General features: G+C 35.7%; 2 protein-coding genes and 1 long non-coding RNA gene across 5 annotated transcripts in view; all 3 read right to left on the reverse strand.

Annotated features, from left to right (window-relative positions):
- The window catches only part of LOC133724444 (putative disease resistance protein RGA3), a 100952-nt gene that overhangs the window by 5894 nt on the left and 74261 nt on the right, over window positions 1–20797 (reverse strand). The gene's annotated exons all lie outside the window — the stretch shown is intronic.
- LOC133735241 (AT-rich interactive domain-containing protein 3-like) lies at window positions 17198–17949 on the reverse strand. The gene is made up of 5 exons (XM_062162655.1): window positions 17901–17949; window positions 17707–17758; window positions 17551–17626; window positions 17355–17421; window positions 17198–17272 (listed from the first exon to the last, which is right to left on the reverse strand). The coding sequence occupies exons 1-5, from the start codon at window positions 17940–17942 to the stop codon at window positions 17213–17215; spliced, it is 297 nt and encodes a 98-aa protein (XP_062018639.1). The 5' UTR covers window positions 17943–17949; the 3' UTR covers window positions 17198–17212.
- LOC133735250 (uncharacterized) lies at window positions 17957–18493 on the reverse strand. The gene is made up of 3 exons (XR_009858862.1): window positions 18446–18493; window positions 18288–18365; window positions 17957–18010 (listed from the first exon to the last, which is right to left on the reverse strand). It is a non-coding gene; the product is annotated as an uncharacterized LOC133735250 (long non-coding RNA).

Consider the following 20797-nt stretch of genomic DNA (forward strand, 5'->3'; position numbering starts at 1 on the left):
AACCTGTCGGCCAATAAGATATTGAACTCTGTTACAGCTAATCATGTGTAATTAAATTAGTAAATTTGAAGCTGATCTTAATCAACTTGCGTAATATATTTAATTCTGTCCTCTAATCTCACATGCATACATATGCGTCTGACATCTTCCACGGCTCAAGACTTCGTAAGTCGTTCCAATTTCTGTAATTATATGTTTCCATTACATGTTCTTGTATAATACTTTTGTGTAGTACTATAGTCTGTTCTTAATTTAAGCCCATCGACTCAAAAGTCGGGCTATCTTTTGATTAATTTTCATTGTTTATGAGAGCCCTAGTTCGAGATCGGTGTTATTATTTATTTAAGTTAATTAGTTATTGAATCTAGATGAACCTCACGCATATTTAAGTGCAAGCTGTTGGCTATGCTATTCCAAAGTTCCATTAACTTATTATGCAACCGAAAAATACTTCACTCGAATTAATCCGCTAACAAGAGGAATTAGGCTGAGACACAAGCCTCTGAAATGTCTGAAAAACCAAAAAGCACATGGTTAAAGATTTTTACATCTGAGAAACCAAAACAATCCACCTTCCCATTCATTTTTACAAATTTTATCCCATTTACACTAATAAATTTCTTTACGTCCACACATTTTCTCAACAAAAGTTGTAATTTGAGATTGGAAAGCCTATGAAGACAGTGATACATTTTGAATTTTTCTTTTTTTTTTAGCTTTTTCTAGGCTATAGGTGGGAGATTATTGGCACCTAAAAATAAATCAACCTATACTACACTCAAACTCAATGATTGGTGCACAAATCAAAAATAGCCAAATAATATGACCATGTTCTCTCTTTCTGTTTTATTTTTTATTTTTTGGTTGCTGTGTGATAAATATGATAAAATTGACTTTAGGTCTTAGGGAGCAAAATTCACACTTCTCATTTACAATCTACACATCATGTTTTCTTTTTTAGTATATATATATATATATATACACACACACACACAACCTTGCTCAGGTGCGGATATCCGTACCTAAGCAAAAGGTACGGATTTCCATATTTGACCAACTTTTCGATCATATTTTCACATCTTAACCGTTCAGTTTTTAGGTCCTACTGTATAGATCATCTCTACAAATTTTCAGCCAAATTGATGATCTTTAAGGCATCCAAAACTGCAATTTACACGAACGAACCGAATTTGTCGAACCGGAACCGTTCGTGTTTATAATGGTAAGTTGCAGTTTTGGATGCCTTAACGATCATCAATTTGGCTGAAAATTTGCAGAAGTGGTCTACTCATATATACCTAAAAACTGAACGGTTAAGATGTGAAAATGTGATAGAAAAGTGGGTCAAAATTGGAAATTCGTTCCTTAGCTTAGGAACGGACGTCCGCAGCCAAGAAGGGCTGTATATATATATTTTGGAGTGTGGGGGAATGAAATCCACACTCCCCTCTTTATAATCTACACTCCCAATTGAGTTTTTAATTTATTTTTTTTATCAAGACATGATGCTTTTATTACCAAAATACCATAGATTTTAAAGATAAAATAATAAAAAAACTAGCAACCGACACACACGCGATGCGTGTGCAAACTTGATTTAGGCATTTCAGTAAATACAAGCAAATTCTATCAAAAAATCTATATTCTAAGCCATTATATGAGCTTCATTTTGTTTTTTCAATCCTAAGTCGGTCACTGTAATTTCAAATATTCAAAAATAAATATTAGAATTTGAATACGGGATACAACTTACAATTTTATTCAATCTAAGTAACAAATTCTAATATATCAATTTCCAAAAGGGTGGGTCTAGTTGGACCTCTAAATTAGATATTTAGACCTCTAACTTTTTTCAATTATTCATGGACTTTATCAACTCATATGAAAAGACAAATAAGGACAAAGAGAGAAAAAGAACAAAAAAAATACTCTTCTTACCTCCCCTATTAATATAACATTTATGTTTAAGGACATCTAATTTATGTGTCTGACCCAAACTGTATTGACTTATTCAAGTTGTAATAGGGTTAGTCTTGGAGATTTCCTCCGAGATATCCTATTCATTCTATGATTCAGTTTCCATGTATGACTCATATTCTTTGCTTGTAATCCTCTATATAAAGAGGCCCCTATTATCAATGAAAGTACAGATCATTCTCTCCCAATTTCAGATTTCCTAAAACACGTTATCAACATGAAGCCCTAACCCTGAAACCCTAAATTCATAACCTTCAAACCCTAACTTCCACCGCTGTACACCTTGAAGTCCTCGATCCCAGGAGTCCAGAACTGGAGGCGGAACCACTAGAACTGCCCGAAAAAGCCCTAAACCGGGCATTGGAAACCCTGAACCGGTCTGCTTAGCCTCGCTTGCGCACCCCTGTGCCTACCTCTGCACTCCCATGTGCCCTCCATGCCGTGCAGTTAGCCTCGCCTCAGCTTCTGCAGCACCCTTGGCGCCCCTGCGCAGCAGCTACGTGCAATTCCCGCGCAGCCTGCCCTAGGCCCCGCACACACCAGCGTGCAAGCAAGCATGTACAACGCACACACAACGTTAGCCTCGCTACCAACAAGCTCCAGCGAAGTTCCGGCCAGCAACCAGCCACCAGCGATCTTCGACGACTTTTTTCGGCCGTTTTCTGGCTACTTTTCCGGTGACCCTATTTCTAGGTAAATTTTTATAAAAATTCCCTCTTTGAAGTAATTTTACTTTCTTTTCTTTTCTCGGCCACTTTCAACCTCTCTTCTTCTACCTCCCACTTCTTCTTTTGTGGGAAGATTTAAGCTGAACTGTAGGGGTTCGAGCTATCTTCAAACTTAGAGTTTGTTGAGATCTCCAAACTTAGAGTTTGTGAGTATCTCCTCGAGTGCGTCACAACCCCAAAGGTGTAAGGTCTCCAAATTCACCAGCTTACTGCTGTAATTGGGAAGCCCTTTTATCTTACTATTACAAGACAAGTCGAGGAATCTCAAGTGAAACAAACTACCAATGGAACTTGGTAGCTCCTCAAGAGGCGACCCACAGAGATCAAGCACCCGGTATATTTGAATCTCGAGATGCATGTCTTCACAAAATGTTGACTCATCTGCCCACCTTTAGGAACTAGAATGGTTCACATTTTGTTTGACTTTAGCAGTGTTCTAAAACTCGGCCGCCCAGGCCGCCTAGGCGCTGGGCGGTGGCTCTCCGATTCGAGGAATGCCAACTCGGTACTATTGGGCGGGCAAATGTTCGGCGGCCGCCTAGGCAGTTTTAGGCGGGTCTGGGCGGGTCTGAGCGGATCTAGGCGGATCTGGGCAGAATGGATTTCGAAACCTGAAAATTTTTCAAGATCATGAATTCTTCTCTGTCCTCTGTAAAACATGTCTTGGTGAGATCAGATTGCACTCAGAGCTCCGCTTCTAAATTTCTGACCCAGAGTGAAATTGAGAGATAGAGATAGAGGGGGAGAGAGAGTGTGTGCCGTGATTTCGATCCAGTTGCTGGAGGGGGAGGGGGAGGGGGAGGGGGAGGGAGAGAGAGAGAGAGAGAGAGAGAGAGAGAGAGAGGGGAGGAGCAGCGAGGAGAGCAGGAAAGAGAAAAAAATTTGTTCTTTACCGTATTCTCTCTCTGACAGAGAATAAATAAGATTAATTGTTCTTTCCAATGGCATCCTTTCCATTTTCCAATGTTCCCCTACCCCTTAATTCATTTATTAACTTTGAATCGACAGACATTGGAATATGACAATAAAATATGTTATTATAGAGTATCTCATTATTCTTCTTTATTAATTATAATAAGAAGCAAATATATTTTGAGTCTATATATACTCTTATTTATATTTTTATATGCTATAAAAATGAATTAAAAATTAAAAAAATGTAAACCGCCTAGTCACCCGCCTAGGCGTCTAGGCGCTAGACCCTTGGTCACCGCCCGACTAGCGCCTAGCGATTTTTCGAACCTTGGACTTGAGCATGAAATCGGGAACTTGTACCTCTTCTCCAAGCAAGTCTTTTTTGGATATTAACACATGCCGAACCATTTCATAAGCATTAGAGGGACAAAAATTAACTGTGGAGTACTCTACTTGTGCCACCAAACTTGCTAAATCATGAACTAGATCATGTATTTTAAACATTATGGTTGTTTTGAGATCCATCTCGACTTGAAACAAAGATCTAGAGCAAAACTCTGTTATACAGTCTATATCATTTGTTCAAAATCTTCATTTTTCTTACGTGTTTTAAGGTAGCCTTGTGATATCCACAATGGAATCAAAACTTCACCCTCGAATTCAAAATCCTTTGGGAAAAGCGAACAAAAGACAAAACATGGTTTCAAATGTGGTGGCAAGGCATCATAACTCAATTTTAATGCAGGTAGAATATTGTCATTCCCTATACTCCACATGTCATCGTCTCTGACACTCAACCATTGGTATCGTTCTATATTCAAATAGAGCATGCTCCCTATTGTAGCTACTGCTAAAGGAACTCCTCCACACTTCTTCACAATATCCTCTCCAATTTCTATCAAATGTTGATAGCATTGCTCCTCTCCTTTCTTAAATGCCTTTTTGATGAACAAGAACATGCAATCTTTGTGGGGAAGACCTTTTAAGGAGTGCATGTATAAGGGACTCACAAGTAAAGCAACTGATTTATTTCGTGTTATTATAATGATTTTACTTCCATTGGCTCCCACATTTAACAAAGTTCTAAAATCAATCCATTTTCAGGTGTTACTCCAACCGACTCTGTATCCCAGACATCATCCAACACTAACAAAAACTTTCTATCTCTCAAAATATCTTGCAACATTCTTTTCATAAGGTCCAAACTTTCATCCTCACATTTCTGTCTAATTGTAGCATTGATAATGCCACGAATTAATGTTCTCTGCAATGCTTGTGGCAAACTCCATGATGAGTCTGAAGGAAAGAAAGAAGTTATTTGAAGGAGGAAACAGTATATGCATGCTTTTGTTGATAAAATGGGAAGGAAGTGAATGTGCGTTTTATAGAAAGTTAGGAGCTTGCTTGCTATTTCCCTTCGACACTAACCCAAAGAAAAGTTGTGAAAAGAATAAGATCCAAAGAATAATGACATAGAGAAATAACAACTGACCCATAGAAATTAAAAATGGATCAATAATATAGCTCAAAAACAACTTAATTTCCAGTAGGACAAATTTGATCAGTTAAGCAGAGCCATACAAGTCATTTTAAATGACTTAATTGCTTGAATAAGGTGATCGGAATCTTCGGGTTCACATGGTGAAAATGTCACATACACAAAAATATTATATATTTAAAACTTATTGCGTGAGAAAATGTGTGAAAATGACATTAAATAGTTCCTTAATCTCCGTGATTAGTGGGTACCTAACATGCCTCTGACAAATTCCACGGCTTTAGGTAGCCAGACGACGTTACAAGTCGTTCCAATTTGTGTTATTGTAATAAGAATGTTCTTGTTTAATATTTGTTCTAGTTGAAGACGATGGCCTCAAACGTATCTTCCATTGTTTATGAGTGCATGATTATCCCTGATTGAGCTATATTAAATATTGAATCCATGTGATGATGTGTTTGCCGCCGGTTCGAGTAAAAACTGTTAACTACTTAACTGTTATAGTTTTACTGTAATTTAGTTTTACGATAATTTATTAAACCTCATTTACATTAACAAATTTAGTTTAATGGATGGATTAAACTGATAAAAGGGGTTCCTAGAATCAATTCAGTGTCGAGGTTATCGACAACTGTGAGAAATGTTTGTATGCAGATATTATCTACACATACGTGAAATCTTGGTAATTTGTATCGTATTTTTAATTTTGATCCGCCTGCTCCAGTTAATTTTTCTTTTAATTTTTCACAATATTTGGTAGGGATTATTCCTTGTTGAATACAGTTCATATCTGCTCCTGTATCGATCAAGGCAACTATTTGAATAGTATAAGAGTCTGAAATTGCAAGAGTTATTAATGTTCTCCATTTTTGGTAGGTTACTCTAGTAATAAATCCAATAAATTGTTCGTTAAACACGTTTTCTTGAATATTTTGATCGTTTTGGCTAGTTTCTCCTTTTTCTTCAATTTTGGGTGGTTCCTCATTTGTAGGTTTGCTCTTGAGTTCTGCAATTTCTGTTTTTAGGAGAATTATATCTTTCTTAACTTGGTTTATTTCTTGCTATAAATCTGAAATTGTTACTTCAGAATTTTGTTTCTTATCAAGTCTTTGGAAAATATCTTTTATGTTATAGAGATCATTTGACTGATTATCTTTTCCTATATCTTCTTTAATTAAATCTTTGAAGATAGTAAGAAATTGAGCTTGAAGTTCTATGTCTTCTATTTTTGAGGCTATTTCTAAAAACTCATTTTTTGTTTTTCGGGAAATCATTTGAATTTTTAATTTGTTTTTGCAGTTACAAATTTTAATACCTTCTCTTGAGATTTTACATTCTGTTTCTTCTTCATCAGAACTTGAAGTTTCTGAGAAGTCAATTTCATCTATTTGTAAAGCTTCTTCTGAATCAGAGTCGTCATAGACTGAGCTATCTGATTCGGAATCAAGCATGATTTTGAGAAGTTTATTTTTTGTTTCTTCATCAAGATTTAAAGCATTGAGTTTTTGTTTGACTCGACAATCTTTTTTGTAATGTCCTGCTTTGCCACACTTGTAGCAAATAGGAAGTTTTGAGTTTCGTCCCAAGTCTTTCTTGACAAATTTTCTTTTGTATTTTTTATAAGGTTTAGAGTTTGTATAGGGTTTAGATGTGACTTTTCTGTCAGGCTTTGATTTACGTTTTTTATAATATTTTGAATATTTCTTATGATGCTCTGGCTTTTTCCTAGAAGGAGATTTGAGAGATTGATATCCAAATTGTTCACAAAAAGACCCTAGTTCTTTCTTTGTTGTGCTTTGATTCTTTTTCATTTGGGCTTTTAACCTAATATCATTACAGAGTTCTAAACCTGTGGTGTTAATCGTACTAATTAACTGTCCATAGGTTAAATCTCCATAAGGGATTTCATTGCCATAAGTTTGTTTTAACTTTTGTCTAATTTTTTCAGCAAAAAGATTTGGTAATCCTGATATGAATTTTTCTTTCCATACAGGTTGGTTTGAGTCAGTTCTAAGCATGACTTTTGAGAGAAAAACATCTTTGTACCACCGAAAATCTTGAAGTTTCTTGCATCTAAGATTTGTAAGGGTTTCGGCCATTCTATCTTTGATTGCTTTGTGGTCACCTATAAAGTGAGTCATGATGGAGTAACAAAGGGTTGCCACTACATCTGTTACAGGGTGATTTTGCTGGTCAACAATCATTGCACCAGTTGTTTGTTCTATTTTGACACTGCTTAAAATTTGATTGCGTTGATCAGATGTGAGATAATTATCCCACCATCCTTTCAATTGGCCAGTAAATCCTGCTACAAGGATATTACCGATTTCTCTATCTGTTTTTGTATTTTTGTAAACATTGCTAACCATTAACATTTCATTGATGTGTTGTATGATTCTGTATTCACTCATGCCGTCTATATTCCACTCATACAAAGTACCAGCAGAATATCCAACATGTTTTTCAAGTTTTGCTTCTTCAAATTGTAAATCTATTGGAGTCGGTCTTGGATAATAATTTCTTGAAGGGGGAAATTTTAGTTTTTCTATTTTGAAATTTTCTTCAATTTGGCTGACGTCAGAGTCACTATCCGAATCTTCTCTAAGGTCAGAAAGGGTATTGATTCTCAATGAGTTTGAAGGATTTGAACTAGTGGGTTCACTTAAATTTAATCTTTTTAAATGTTGTTCAATTTCTTCAAGTAGTTGACTATCATTTTTTAAAGAAAGGTTTTCATCTGGTTGAAAGGGTTTGAGTATAGGCTCATTTATTTCTTTATTTTTTCCTTTTGAGTCTGGTCTAGGTTCGGACCTAACCAATGTTTCTATTCGATCTAATTGGGTTCCTACAGTATCTAAATACTGGTTTGTAAAATTGTTTTGTTCCATAATTTTTTGAATATCATCTTTTGTTGATTCTTTTTGTCTATCTAGCGCATTTTGCATTTTGTATGGAGAAACAGTAATTGTGTCTTTTCTTATTGGAATTTTTATTTCTTCCATTGGTGGTCTCTTAGCTTCTAGGGTTTTCCACTACAACAAATCTGGGCATTAGTGGCCATGACAGTGATCACTAAAACTAGGAAATTTGGTCACTAAACGTGGTTAGTGACCAAATTCGGGTGGTCACTGTAAGTCCCTCACTGATTCTATTCAGTGACCAACTTACAATGTTGGTCACTAATTCAAAATGTCTTAGTGACCAAGATTTTATGGTCATTAAATCAAAATTTCTTTAGTGACCACGATTTCATGGTCACTAATTCAACATGTCTTTAGTGACCACGATGTTATGGTCACAAATAATAATGGCTTTAGTGACCTACATATTCATCACTAAATTGTATTACCAATAGTCACTAAATAACAAAATCGGCTCATTTAAAGCCATGCCCTCACATGGTTCTAGTGACCATATTTCTAGGTCACTAGTAATTTGATAACATTATTCTTGGTTGTTCTATTGGCATTATTAACTATAACAAATCTGGTCATTCAATGTCACTACAAATCAAATATATATGTGAACAATGGTCAATTCTTTATGCAATAAACGAATCAATAGTAGCCTTCAATATCCCAAAACCACCATATGAAAATGTACTGTAAAACTGATGGTTAACAAGGGTTGATTATATCAATCCAATAATAAACATCAACATCCATCTTGAAATACTAATTTTCTAAATCCAAAATATACAAATGTCAATATCCATCCTTGATAGCCATTTCAAAATAAAAGGAAGTACATACAAGTCTTCCTAGAAGTTCAAAAGCCTTCAATGATATGTATGTTGCTTGATGCCCTTTTCATCTGCCAATTTTTTCAATGCTGCACCTGTACATATTGTGTATGTCTAGATTAATTAACAAGAGCACATGGGCAAAACACAATCTGAAGGTAGCAATGGCAAAATATCCATCAGTCATATCCAGAAACAAATCTTCTATGTAACAACTTCGCTAAAACCTATCAATCTTGATTTTGCAACAACATGTAGGCAATGGAACTGAGATATTGATGGAAGCTTAATAAACAAGATAATATCATAACCAAAGCTATCCAACAAAACCCAGAAACCCAAAACAAACAAAACCCCACTGTTCACAGTCAAAGTTCAACACCACCAGACAAAACCCAAAACAAAAACTCAGCCTTTGAAAAAATGAAACAAGGGGTTTGGTGCTTTTGGTCTAAGGACTCTAAGCTGAGCTGGGTCTGGGTTTTAAGGAGCTGTTATAGAATACTCAAAAGAGCTGGAATATTTTTGTGAGTGAGTGAAAGACACAAACTCTCTTTTTCCTTTTAACTTCCTTCTTTATCAGCTTTCTGTGGGAATCAAAATCAAGCTGCAGGTAAAGTGAGAGAAGGTTTTGTGGGGACAAATTAGTACTATTGCAAGCTGCACAACTAATAAACTAATCAGCAACTGAAAGTCAAAAGATATTATGAAGGCTATGACCAGTAATAGTTGAACATACAAATGTTAAATGCCTTTGAATATACTCTGGAACAAAACGAGTTCAAATTAAAAAATTAAAAAAAGGGATGGCATATTGAAACAACTTATCAAGCTATTCTGTTATCGCAGTGCATATACTAAATTATCAAAATCATATAGCAAGTTAGCAATAGCTTATCAATCATCGCTGTTATCAAAATCCTATCCAAAAAATTCTCAAGAACTCACGAAAGGTAAGCTTCTTACAAAGTTTTACAATCTTATTTTTTGCAGGGAGGGGTCCTGATCCTACACCAAAGAGGTACATAGCATCTTCAAACCACTTCAGAAAAATCAAAACCGAAACACTAAAAACCCTAAAATTAATTCTAGTACCAAAACTTTTCATGAAACCTCTCTATTCAGACCCCAAAATCAATTTGATTGCCAAATAAACAAAACCTAAAGCCAAGTAGCTCAATCATGAAGTGGAATCAGTTCAACAAGCCTCTCAATCATGAAAGAGATACTTACAATCAAGTAATTCGTTGTAGAAGAAGAAGAAGCCAATAGGAACAGAGGAGAAGTCAATATGAGTCGGAGTCGGAGTCGATAACCGATGGAGTCGTTGATTCAAACTACCCAACCTGAAGGAGAGAAGAACACGATCATGGAACTTTCAATTCAGAATAACAGCTACAAAGAAAAACCAAACAACAGCTACAAAAATGGAATCCCTGTACATTTTGTGGAATAGTTATAACCAATTCTGCCAAAGAGGAATTACACTTTTGGCTCATCTCTACGGAAAACAAAATCTTCAAGTTCATTGAGAGCAAAATAAATAACCAGCAGTTCAAATTTCAAGTTCGTTTAGTTCTGTATCGTTTTCTGAGCAACAGAACAGGCCCAAGAAAGCTTCGGATTACAATTTTACATGGAATCGTACCTGAATCGCAATCAAAATTCGGTGCCAAAGCTTCGAATCCATTGCTAGTGACCAAAGCTCTCAGATTATCAAAATCTGCAACCGCTGATTGTGATTCTCCGGTTCTCGAATTGTCCTCAGATTCGTACACTAAGCTTCCTGAAATTCCAGAAATTAAAAAGAGAATGAAAACTCATAGATCATAAGATGAAGAAATTAACGATGAGCGAAACAAACGACAGACTAAAACCTTGCGAAGATTCAATCTGACGGAGTCGGAGTCGGAGTCACAGTCGTTGCTGAGGGAAGAAGGCGATGGAGTCCAGCTTTCGATTCGTTCACCTCGAGGTATGCGAGTTATATATCAAACCTTTACTAGTTCGCCGCTTGAAAAAAAAAAAAAAGATAAAATAATTGGTCACTAACCCTAAAACGACAGCGTATTTGTTCAAATGTAATCAAACATGTAGTGGCCAGACTTAGCTTGGTCACTATTAATTATACATTTGGACTAATAGTCAAATGATTAGGCGGGAATCTGAAAATTTTTGCGCCAACTGTTTTAGTGACCAGTGACTAATGTTGATCACTAATTCTATTATATTAATTACCAATTACAAGTTGGTCACTAGGATTTGGTCACTAATGCCCAAATTTGTTGTAGTATTCCTATCTGCTAGAGTCCAAGTTTTTGTGACTTTATTTGTTACATTAATTTTCTTGTTAGAATCATGTTCAGTTTTGGACAAGTCAAAGTACCAATCAAAGAAATAAACATTTAATTTGTGCTTATTTAAAAAGGCATAGTATTCTTCTTGAATTTGGTCTCTTTCTTGTTTGTCAAAGATTACAAAGAAGGCTTTACGTTTGGAACTATTTTGGTCAGAATAAAAGTCTTTCCTTAGGTACTCTTTGTCTATTTCAAAGGGTTTTAATATTGTAAAGATTTGAGGATCTCTTATTTCTTCTGCAGCCATTGAGGATTGGGTTGGCGAAGCTTGCCTAGTTTCTTGTTCTTCTACAGTATAGAAAGGTCTTGGTATTGTAGAGGATTCATCTAAATTTCTTAAATTAAGGTTTCTGAGATTTCTTTCATTTTCATGTGGAATTGGGATTGATCGGGTAGATCTATTTGAGCTTGAAAATTGTCTGCAGAGCAGATTGTTTCCTGTACTACTTGATGCAAAACGTATGTTTACGCTTCCATCAGAATTTTGGGAAATATAATCTACTTGATGGCTTTCTATGGGTTTTGGAGGAACTGCTTCATCAAGTTTCCACTCATAGGGTAGCTCAATGTCAGTCCACTTTATCATTTTGGGTATGACAATATTTGACTTTCTCATATCTGTTTCTAATAAAAGAGTTTGACCTTTTGGATCTGTAGACTTTGCTTTTGCACTTAACAGAGTATTCATCACTCTGTAGTGAATTCGGTAAATGACAGCCAAGGGTTGTTCACCTGGAGACATGTCATAACCATGTGTTTTGACATTTAAGGTTAAAGCTTTTAATAATCCTGGATCATTAAGTGACACAGGAAAGTTTGGAAAACATTCAAAGTGAATAGGTCCATTGCATAGACTTGATTCAACTAGTCCTAAAATTGAGTCTTCAAAGTTTCTGTGTCTACAATCGCGTAGAGCAACAAAAACAGAGGCTTTGAGACCATTTCTGGTCAAGGGTTGAATTCCTACTTGTACTGCACCTATATGCAAATACTTGTAGTCTTTCTTTTTGTGTTCTGCTAAAGCTTTTTGAGTAAACAATTGAATCATTTGATGGTCAGAACCTACTTCAATGGTTTGTTCTTGTGTTTTAATTGAATATAAAGTTTTGAAGTCAAAGGTTCCTATTTTGTAAATTTCATTGTAGCTTTTCTTGGGTAATTTCCAGTTTCCTACAATTTCAGTTAAGCTATGAGAAGACCACTCCTCACAGTTTAGCATAGTATCTGAAATACTACTCGATACAGAAGTCATCGGGATTTAAGAGATTTTAGAGGGAGATGGACTTAAATCTTAGGTTGAGGTCTCTTATGGGGCACCCAAGCTTACCAACGGTTTCACTGCGCTTCTCCGCGACTTACTACCGGGAACACAAGTTGCTACTTCCTCAAAGGACAACTTCCTAAGGTGTGGGTCTCTCTCTCACTAACTTCCATCTTTTTAGTAAATCTCTTTTATTTGGAATTGGGTATCTAATCCATTGAAGGACTTTGTTTAAGGGTTTGTAATTAATTACAAGTCTTGGAGCTCCTCTTTCTAGTTCAGAAGCCTTCTGAACATAAAAAGCTGAACAACTCCATGGAGATTTGCTAGGTCTTATCAACCTTTTGTCTAAGAGATCTTGAATTTCTTTCTTGCAATATTCTAATAATTCATTGTTCATTTGAATTGGTCTTGCCTTTGTAGGGATTTTTCTTTCGTCAAAGTCTTTTTCATATGGTAGTTCAACCATGTGAGTTTTTCTATTCCAAAAAGCATTTGGGATGTTTGAGCTGACTTCTTTTTCTAATTTTTCTTTAAATTCTTTAATTCTGTTTTGCAGATAAGGCTGTTGAAGTTGATGCTCAATTCTCTTAACTTGTAAATCTTCTTTAAGATGATTTATGTGGTTTTCTTTGTTTTGAATTAAATTTACTTTTTTGGTAATTGCAGCATTTCTAATTAAGTTTAAGTTTCTGGTTTTTGCTTTTTCGGTAAAAGGAAAACGAATTGTTTGACCTAAGATCGTTGTTTCTAGGCCTTCATCAGTTGTTAAAAATGGATGGATTAAACTAATAAAAGGGGTTCCTAGAATCAATTCAGTGTCGAGGTTATCGACAACTGTGAGAAATGTTTGTATGCAGATATTATCTACAAATACGTGAACTCTTGGTAATTTGTATCGTATTTTTAATTTTGATCCGCCTGCTCCAGTTAATTTTTCTTTTGATTTTTCACAATATTTGGTAGGGATTATTCCTTGTTGCAAGAAACTTCAAGATTTTCGGTGGTACAGAGATGTTTTTCTCTCAAAAGTCATGCTTAGAACTGACTCAAACCAACCTGTATGGAAAGAAAAATTCATATCAGGATTACCAAATCTTTTTGCTGAAAAAATTAGACAAAAGTTAAAACAAACTTATGGCAATGAAATCCCTTATGGAGATTTAACCTATGGACAGTTAATTAGTACGATTAACACCACAGGTTTAGAACTCTGTAATGATATTAGGTTAAAAGCCCAAATGAAAAAGAATCAAATCACAACAAAGAAAGAACTAGGGTCTTTTTGTGAACAATTTGGATACCAATCTCTCAAATCTCCTTCTAGGAAAAAGCCAAAGCATCATAAGAAATATTCAAAATATTATAAAAAACGTAAATCAAACCCTGACAGAAAAGTCACATCTAAACCCTATACAAACTCTAAACCTTATAAAAAATACAAAAGAAAATTTGTCAAGAAAGACTTAGGACAAAACTCAAAACTTCCTATTTGCTACAAGTGTGGCAAAGCAGGACATTACAAAAAAGATTGTCGAGTCAAACAAAAACTCAATGCTTTAAATCTTGATGAAGAAACAAAAAATAAACTTCTCAAAATCATGCTTGATTCCGAATCAGATAGCTCAGACTATGACGACTCTGATTCAGAAGAAGCTTTACAAATAGATGAAATTGACTTCTCAGAAACTTCAAGTTCTGATGAAGAAGAAACATAATGTAAAATCTCAAAAGAAGGTATTAAAATTTGTAACTGCAAAAACAAATTAAAAATTCAAATGATTTCCCGAAAAACAAAAAATGAGTTTTTAGAAATAGCCTCAAAAATAGAAGACATAGAACTTCAAGCTCAATTTCTTACTATCTTCAAAGATTTAATTAAAGAAGATATAGGAAAAGATAATCGGTCAAATGATCTCTATAACATAAAAGATATTTTCCAAAGACTTGATAAGAAACAAAATTCTGAAGTAACAATTCCAGATTTACAGCAAGAAATAAACCAAGTTAAGAAAGATATAATTCTCCTAAAAACAGAAATTGCAGAACTCAAGAGCAAACCTACAAATGAGGAACCACCCAAAATTGAAGAAAAAGGAGAAACTAGCCAAAACAATCAAAATATTCAAGAAAATGTGTTTAACGAACAATTTATTGGATTTATTACTAGAGTAACCTACCAAAAATGGAGAACATTAATAACTCTTGCAATTTCAGACTCTTATACTATTCAAATAGTTGCCTTGATCGATACAGGAGCAGATATGAACTGTATTCAACAAGGAATAATCCCTACCAAATATTGTGAAAAATCAAAAGAAAAATTAACTGGAGCAGGCGTATCAAAATTAAAAATATGATACAAATTACCAAGAGTTCACGTATGTGTAGATAATATCTGCATACAAACATTTCTCACAGTTGTCGATAACCTCGACACTGAATTGATACTAGGAACCCCTTTTATCAGTTTAATCCATCCATTTTTAACAACTGATGAAGGCCTAGAAACAATGATCTTAGGTCAAACAATTCGTTTTCCTTTTACCGAAAAAGCAAAAACCAGAAACTTAAACTTAATTAGAAATGCTGCAATTACCCAAAAAGTAAATTTAATTCAAAACAAAGAAAACCACATAAATCATCTTAAAGAAGATTTACAAGTTAAGAGAATTGAGCATCAACTTCAACAGCCTTATCTGCAAAACAGAATTAAAGAATTTAAAGAAAAATTAGAAAAAGAAGTCAGCTCAAACATCCCAAATGCTTTTTGGAATCTCAAAACTCACATGGTTGAACTACCATATGAAAAAGACTTTGACGAAAGAAAAATCCCTACAAAGGCAAGACCAATTTAAATGAACAATGAATTATTAGAATATTGCAAGAAAGAAATTCAAGACACTACACCAATTTTTCAATCAGACGACAGTTTTTCACTGTCGTCTGATTATAGAGTTTGTTGTTGTCTATCTCAATGCCGTCTGATACATAATCAGACAATACCAAAAAACTGTCGTCTGATAAAGTTTACTACAACAGCGACTACTATATTGTCTGTTGTCCGAATACCACGAAGAACAACAGCAATAATACCAAAAAACTGTCGTCTGATAAAGTTTACTACAACAGCGACTACTATATTGTCTGTTGTCTGAATACCACGAAGAACAACAGCAATTGGCAACTTAACTGTTGTGCAAAGTAATTTCAGTTGACAGACCCTAGAAGAATATGGACGTGTAATCAAAATTTAGAGAACATTGATTTGTAAAAAAACTGTTGTCTGAAGGAAGCTTGTACATCTGCAAAGTAATTGAATACTATTGACTGACTTTGAACAAGACAAGAGCAAAACTATTAAAGCCATTGTGTATCATTGCTTCATACTATTGTATCCTAAAATAAACTGTTGTCTGAGATTTTGTTGAACTACAGCTTTCTTGCTTCATGGATCCTTAAAGTCTCTTTTCAACCATATGGCCTCCCAAGATGCTGTACTAGTTGATCAATTCATACAATTGTAGCTTTTCAATTCTCTGTGGTCTTCGTTTTCATCAGACAATAGAACATATTATTTTTTTTTTGTGTTATATCTTGTTAGACAACTGAATATGTTTAATAACTATTGTAGATAGATGATTCGGACAACAGATTTTTCTTTCTTTTTTCATCATGTTCATTTGTTAGACAATGGTTTGCTGTTGGTTTTGAATTGTCTGAGATATAAGAGAAGACATACATTCTGTACAATTGAACACATCCTTGATTCCAAAAGCCATTTCATTCATCAGCAATATTCATCCAAACATTTACATAAGATTTAACATTGCCTAAGTGGCTATAACTGCATAAAGCCGGAAAACATAAACGCGTCCACATTGCATTAACCATGCCTATAACTAAAGCAAAAACTAAAACTAGCTAGCAGGAGGCTCATCAAAATACCAAAACAAAAATGCCTTCAACTGCGCATTAACCATGCCTATAACTAAAGCAAAAACTAAAACCAGCTAGCAGGAGGCAGGTGATCAAAATACCAAAATAAGAGCCCTGCCTTGAACAACCATCACAGCTATGCAATATGATACTTCATCACAAACTTAGCCCACTCTGACCTCACAACATCAACATCCTTTTGGGTGTAGAACAATTCGGATCGTCGCTGCCACTGAAACAAAAGATCATTGTTAACAAAGACAGATACGGAACTGATGACATATCATAAACATGCATCTCTGGAATAACATATAAACTTACATCTGCAATTAATGCATTTTAAGGGATTCATATGCATTCATTTTACGAAGTTATCTGTTAGGGGCCTATAAAATCCCTTTGTAGCCTGGAGAACGAATCTAGAATATCATATTTGAATCAGAATATTAGAGAGAAACTCTCAATCTATCTTCTGTTTTCTTAACTTTCGCTTGAGATTCAAGGTCCTTACAGAGAGGGCTCTCTACGACCCTTGGTTTTTACCAGGCATTGGTTCTCTTGCTTGCTTCCGCTACATTAGGAATATAACAAGCGGAAGCGGGTCACATCTTTGACAAAAAAGTATCCAAGGTTGATAAACTACATTCCTACCTATGTTGTTTTAGACGTCCTCTGTTATAAGGTAGTAAAATTATCATATGCGTAATTCGATCTGGGGAAAAACATCCCAACTTTAACAACAAAAACAAAGATAATAGTTGAAAAAGAGAGAGATACTGTTAATAAACTAGTTTACTAGCTAACCTCCTCACGCAGAAGTCCAGGAACTAGGGCACATACCTCAAAGCAGTCGCTCTGTAGTCAAATTTGAACTTATTCATGAGAAATAATCAAACCAATATCTTCAAGTCCCAAGAGAAAGATGATAGAAACTTACAAATCGTTTCACGTTAATTTTCACCCAATCTGCTGGCGGTCCAATATCGAATACCGTCATATCTAACCTATAAACAAAGAAAAATAAACATTGAGCTCTAACAAGAGAAAAGGTACTTATTAGTTATTATAACTATTACTATTTTGTTGTTATTATATATGAACAAAACCAATGACGCCTGAGGAAAAGTAGTAACCGTGGCTTTGTCGCTTTCATGTCAGTAATCTGGGCAGCACAATCCCCAGGAGATAGCTTTTTCCGCTTTAACAAACCTGCGTAGAGAAACCAATTTTCAAAAAAGAGAAGACCAATACTGCAGCAAAATGTGGTCAAAGTATTACACTCATGATACCAGAGCTCTTGAGCTGCTTGTCGCTTTTTGGCATAGTACTCAAATGCTTCTCCTAACATACAAGCAAAAGAAAAAGGGATTACCAGGAAAGGAAAAAGGAAAACAGAATATAAATATATATATATATATATATATATATATATATATATATATATCATCAAAATTCTCCAGGCCTTGGTATTTGCATCACCAACCTCGCCATTTCCAAAAAGGCATTGAGAGTGCCAACCCTGCATGTCACGAGCTGCACTGCTGCAGCATCCCTTAGTGTCCTGCCTGATCCACAAGTTTGACTACCATCAGCCTGCATTATAAATCCAAATGATCATTTAATCAAAAACAAATAAAAATAAACCAGAGACAATCAGGTACAGTTCCAATAACTAAGTACTACTGATTTAACACTGAGCATTGCTTTAATCATCTTATACACCCTAGTAAATAACAAACATATACACCCTAGAAGGGGCAGAGGCAGAAAAAAGAGCACACGTTTTATAACTGTAGAGAAAAAACCATCAATCTTCTTGAAGCACTGAAAACAATATTAGCATCATAAAAAATTAGCTAACTTTTATTACCCGAATCTCAACTCTAGAAGGTTCAGGAAGAGCAAGCTCACTGCCATGCCATCTATGCTTTTCAAACTCAAGTAATGCCTGAAAAAAAATGGTAATTGGGACTCAAGATCCATACAGTAAGGCATACAGTAACCAAAACATAATAAATAGAGCATAACCTTCTCGTAGAAAATCCGAAAAGTCCAAGAGACAGTAGTACAAGTCCTGTGCAGCATGAGAATCTACCCCTAAAACCCAAACAAATACCACAAAATTAAACCAAAAACTGAAACACAGAGATAGGGAATCGGCGATGAGATAAAACCCCGAAATCCCTCAAAACCACCAAGTCGAAGCTTTTGATTGAAAAAGTAGATCAGGTAAACACAAACACACAGAGAGAGAGAGAGAGAGAGAGGCCGGAGTACCTGAGAGAGGACGGAAAGAAGCGGTTTGTGTAGGTCTGGCTCTCTTCTTCTTCGCTCTAGTGGTTCTTCCTCATATCTGAAAGGAATTTTAAAAAAAAATCAGAAACAATCCTCAATTGTAATTGGGAGAGACATATTTACTCACCTAATGACCGGATTATTGGCTGCCTTTACACTGATGGGATGGCATCGAGCAAGGATGAAGAGAAGAAGAGGAAACGGGTGAGAGATGAAGGAGACTGAGAGATCTGGGTTTGGCATCTTTTCGAAAAAGAATGTCTTCCAAGTAAAAGGTTTGGTGGGAAATTAGAATTTAGCTAAAACGACTGAGCGGGGGATTCCTAAATTTTTGCTAGTCATTTACGGTTTCTGATTTTTGTGAACTAGAAACTGAGAGAGAGAGAGAGAGAGAGTAGGGTTTGGAAGGACAAGGAAGCGAGAGAGAAGGAGAAAAGAGATAAGTGTTGGTCGAAGGCGGGGAAGGATGAAGAGGAGAGTTGGGAGAAAATGAGTTGTTCTCGGTTAGGGTTTGGGGAGTAAATGCAAGTGTGGGAAAATATATCCAAGTGTGGGAATTAAAATTTTTGTTCCCACTTTCAACTGTTTTAATTTTAAGTTTACCGCTCTAAAGACCCTACCCGGTTTTTTAGGGAGGGGAGGGGGGAATCTAGGGGTCATCATGGGCCGGGCTAGGGCCGGCCCTACCCTAAATTTTAGGGCTTAAGGTCGGGCCGGGCCGGGCCTAGTCAAAGTCAACAAAATTTAGGGTCGGGCCAGGACTTAAATATGTTAACCCTTACCCGCCCGAAAAGCCCGATCAGTTAGGGCCGAAAGGGCCGGCCCGAGCCGGCCCTCAAATAGGGCCAAAATGGGCAAAAAAAGGGCCTTATTTAACAAAAAAAAAAACATTATTTTTTTCTTCTCAAAATATGGCTTAATAGTATATATTAATAGGCATATAAGGATTATATGTGATCCAAAAATTCTGAAATGGAAATTGACCAATCTGAAAATTCTCATATGTTTATATAACATTGATAGGTATTGTGTAAAAAAATTAGGCCGATCTGCCACGCATAAGGCGCCCAACGTAGCGGTCAACGCTTTGCACAAGCAAACTTCCATAAGGGGAGCGGCACCATGCGCGGACAAACGTTGCGGAATTTTGACATCCGTAAGTATACCCCCTACCCATGAGAGTGTGGGAGCTGAAAGATCAAAAAAAGTGAATTGCCAAGGACCGGTTAAGAGCATATTTGTTTTATGTTCTATTTAGGGTATTGAGTTGACCGGGTAGATCGAGGTCCAACCGAATGCGGAAATTGTTGAAATTTCTACCACTAACATATATTCATATGCAAACAACATCCAGCGGTTCATTTTAAAAAATTCCATTTCGTCCCCCATTTTGCTCATGGAGGGTAACAAGCCTAATAAACTAGTTATACATTACAAGACATATAAGAATTATGTGCGATCCAAAAATTTTGAAATGAAAATCGATCAATCGGAAAATTCTTATATGTTTATACAATAGTGATAGGTATTGTGTAAAGAAATTAGGCCGATCCGCCGTGAATAAGCCACCTAACGGAGCAGTCAACGCTTTGCACAAGCAAACTTCCCTAAGGGGAGCGGCACCATGTGCGGACAAACGTTGCGGAATTTTGACATTCTTAAGTAGACCCCCTACCCATGAGAGTGTGGGAGCTAAAAGATCAAAAAAATTGAATTGCCAAGGACCGGTTAAGAGCATATTTGTTTTATGTTCTATTTAGGGTATTGAGTTGACCGGGTAGATCGAGGTCCAACCGAATGCGGAAATTGCTGAAATTTCTACCACTAACATATATTCATATGCAAATAACATCCAGCGGTGCATTTTAAAAAATTCCATTTCGTCCCCCATTTTGCTCATGGAGGGTAACAAGCCTAATAAACTAGTTATACTACATTACAAGACATTTAAGGATTATGTGCGATCCAAAAATTTTGAAATGAAAATCGATCAATCGGAAAATTCTTATATGTTTATACAATAGTGATAGGTATTGTGTAAAGAAATTAGGCCGATCCGCCGTGAATAAGCCACCTAACGGAGCG

Source organism: Rosa rugosa, chromosome 1, assembly GCF_958449725.1.
Source record: "Rosa rugosa chromosome 1, drRosRugo1.1, whole genome shotgun sequence".
Taxonomy (NCBI): Eukaryota; Viridiplantae; Streptophyta; class Magnoliopsida; order Rosales; family Rosaceae; genus Rosa; species Rosa rugosa.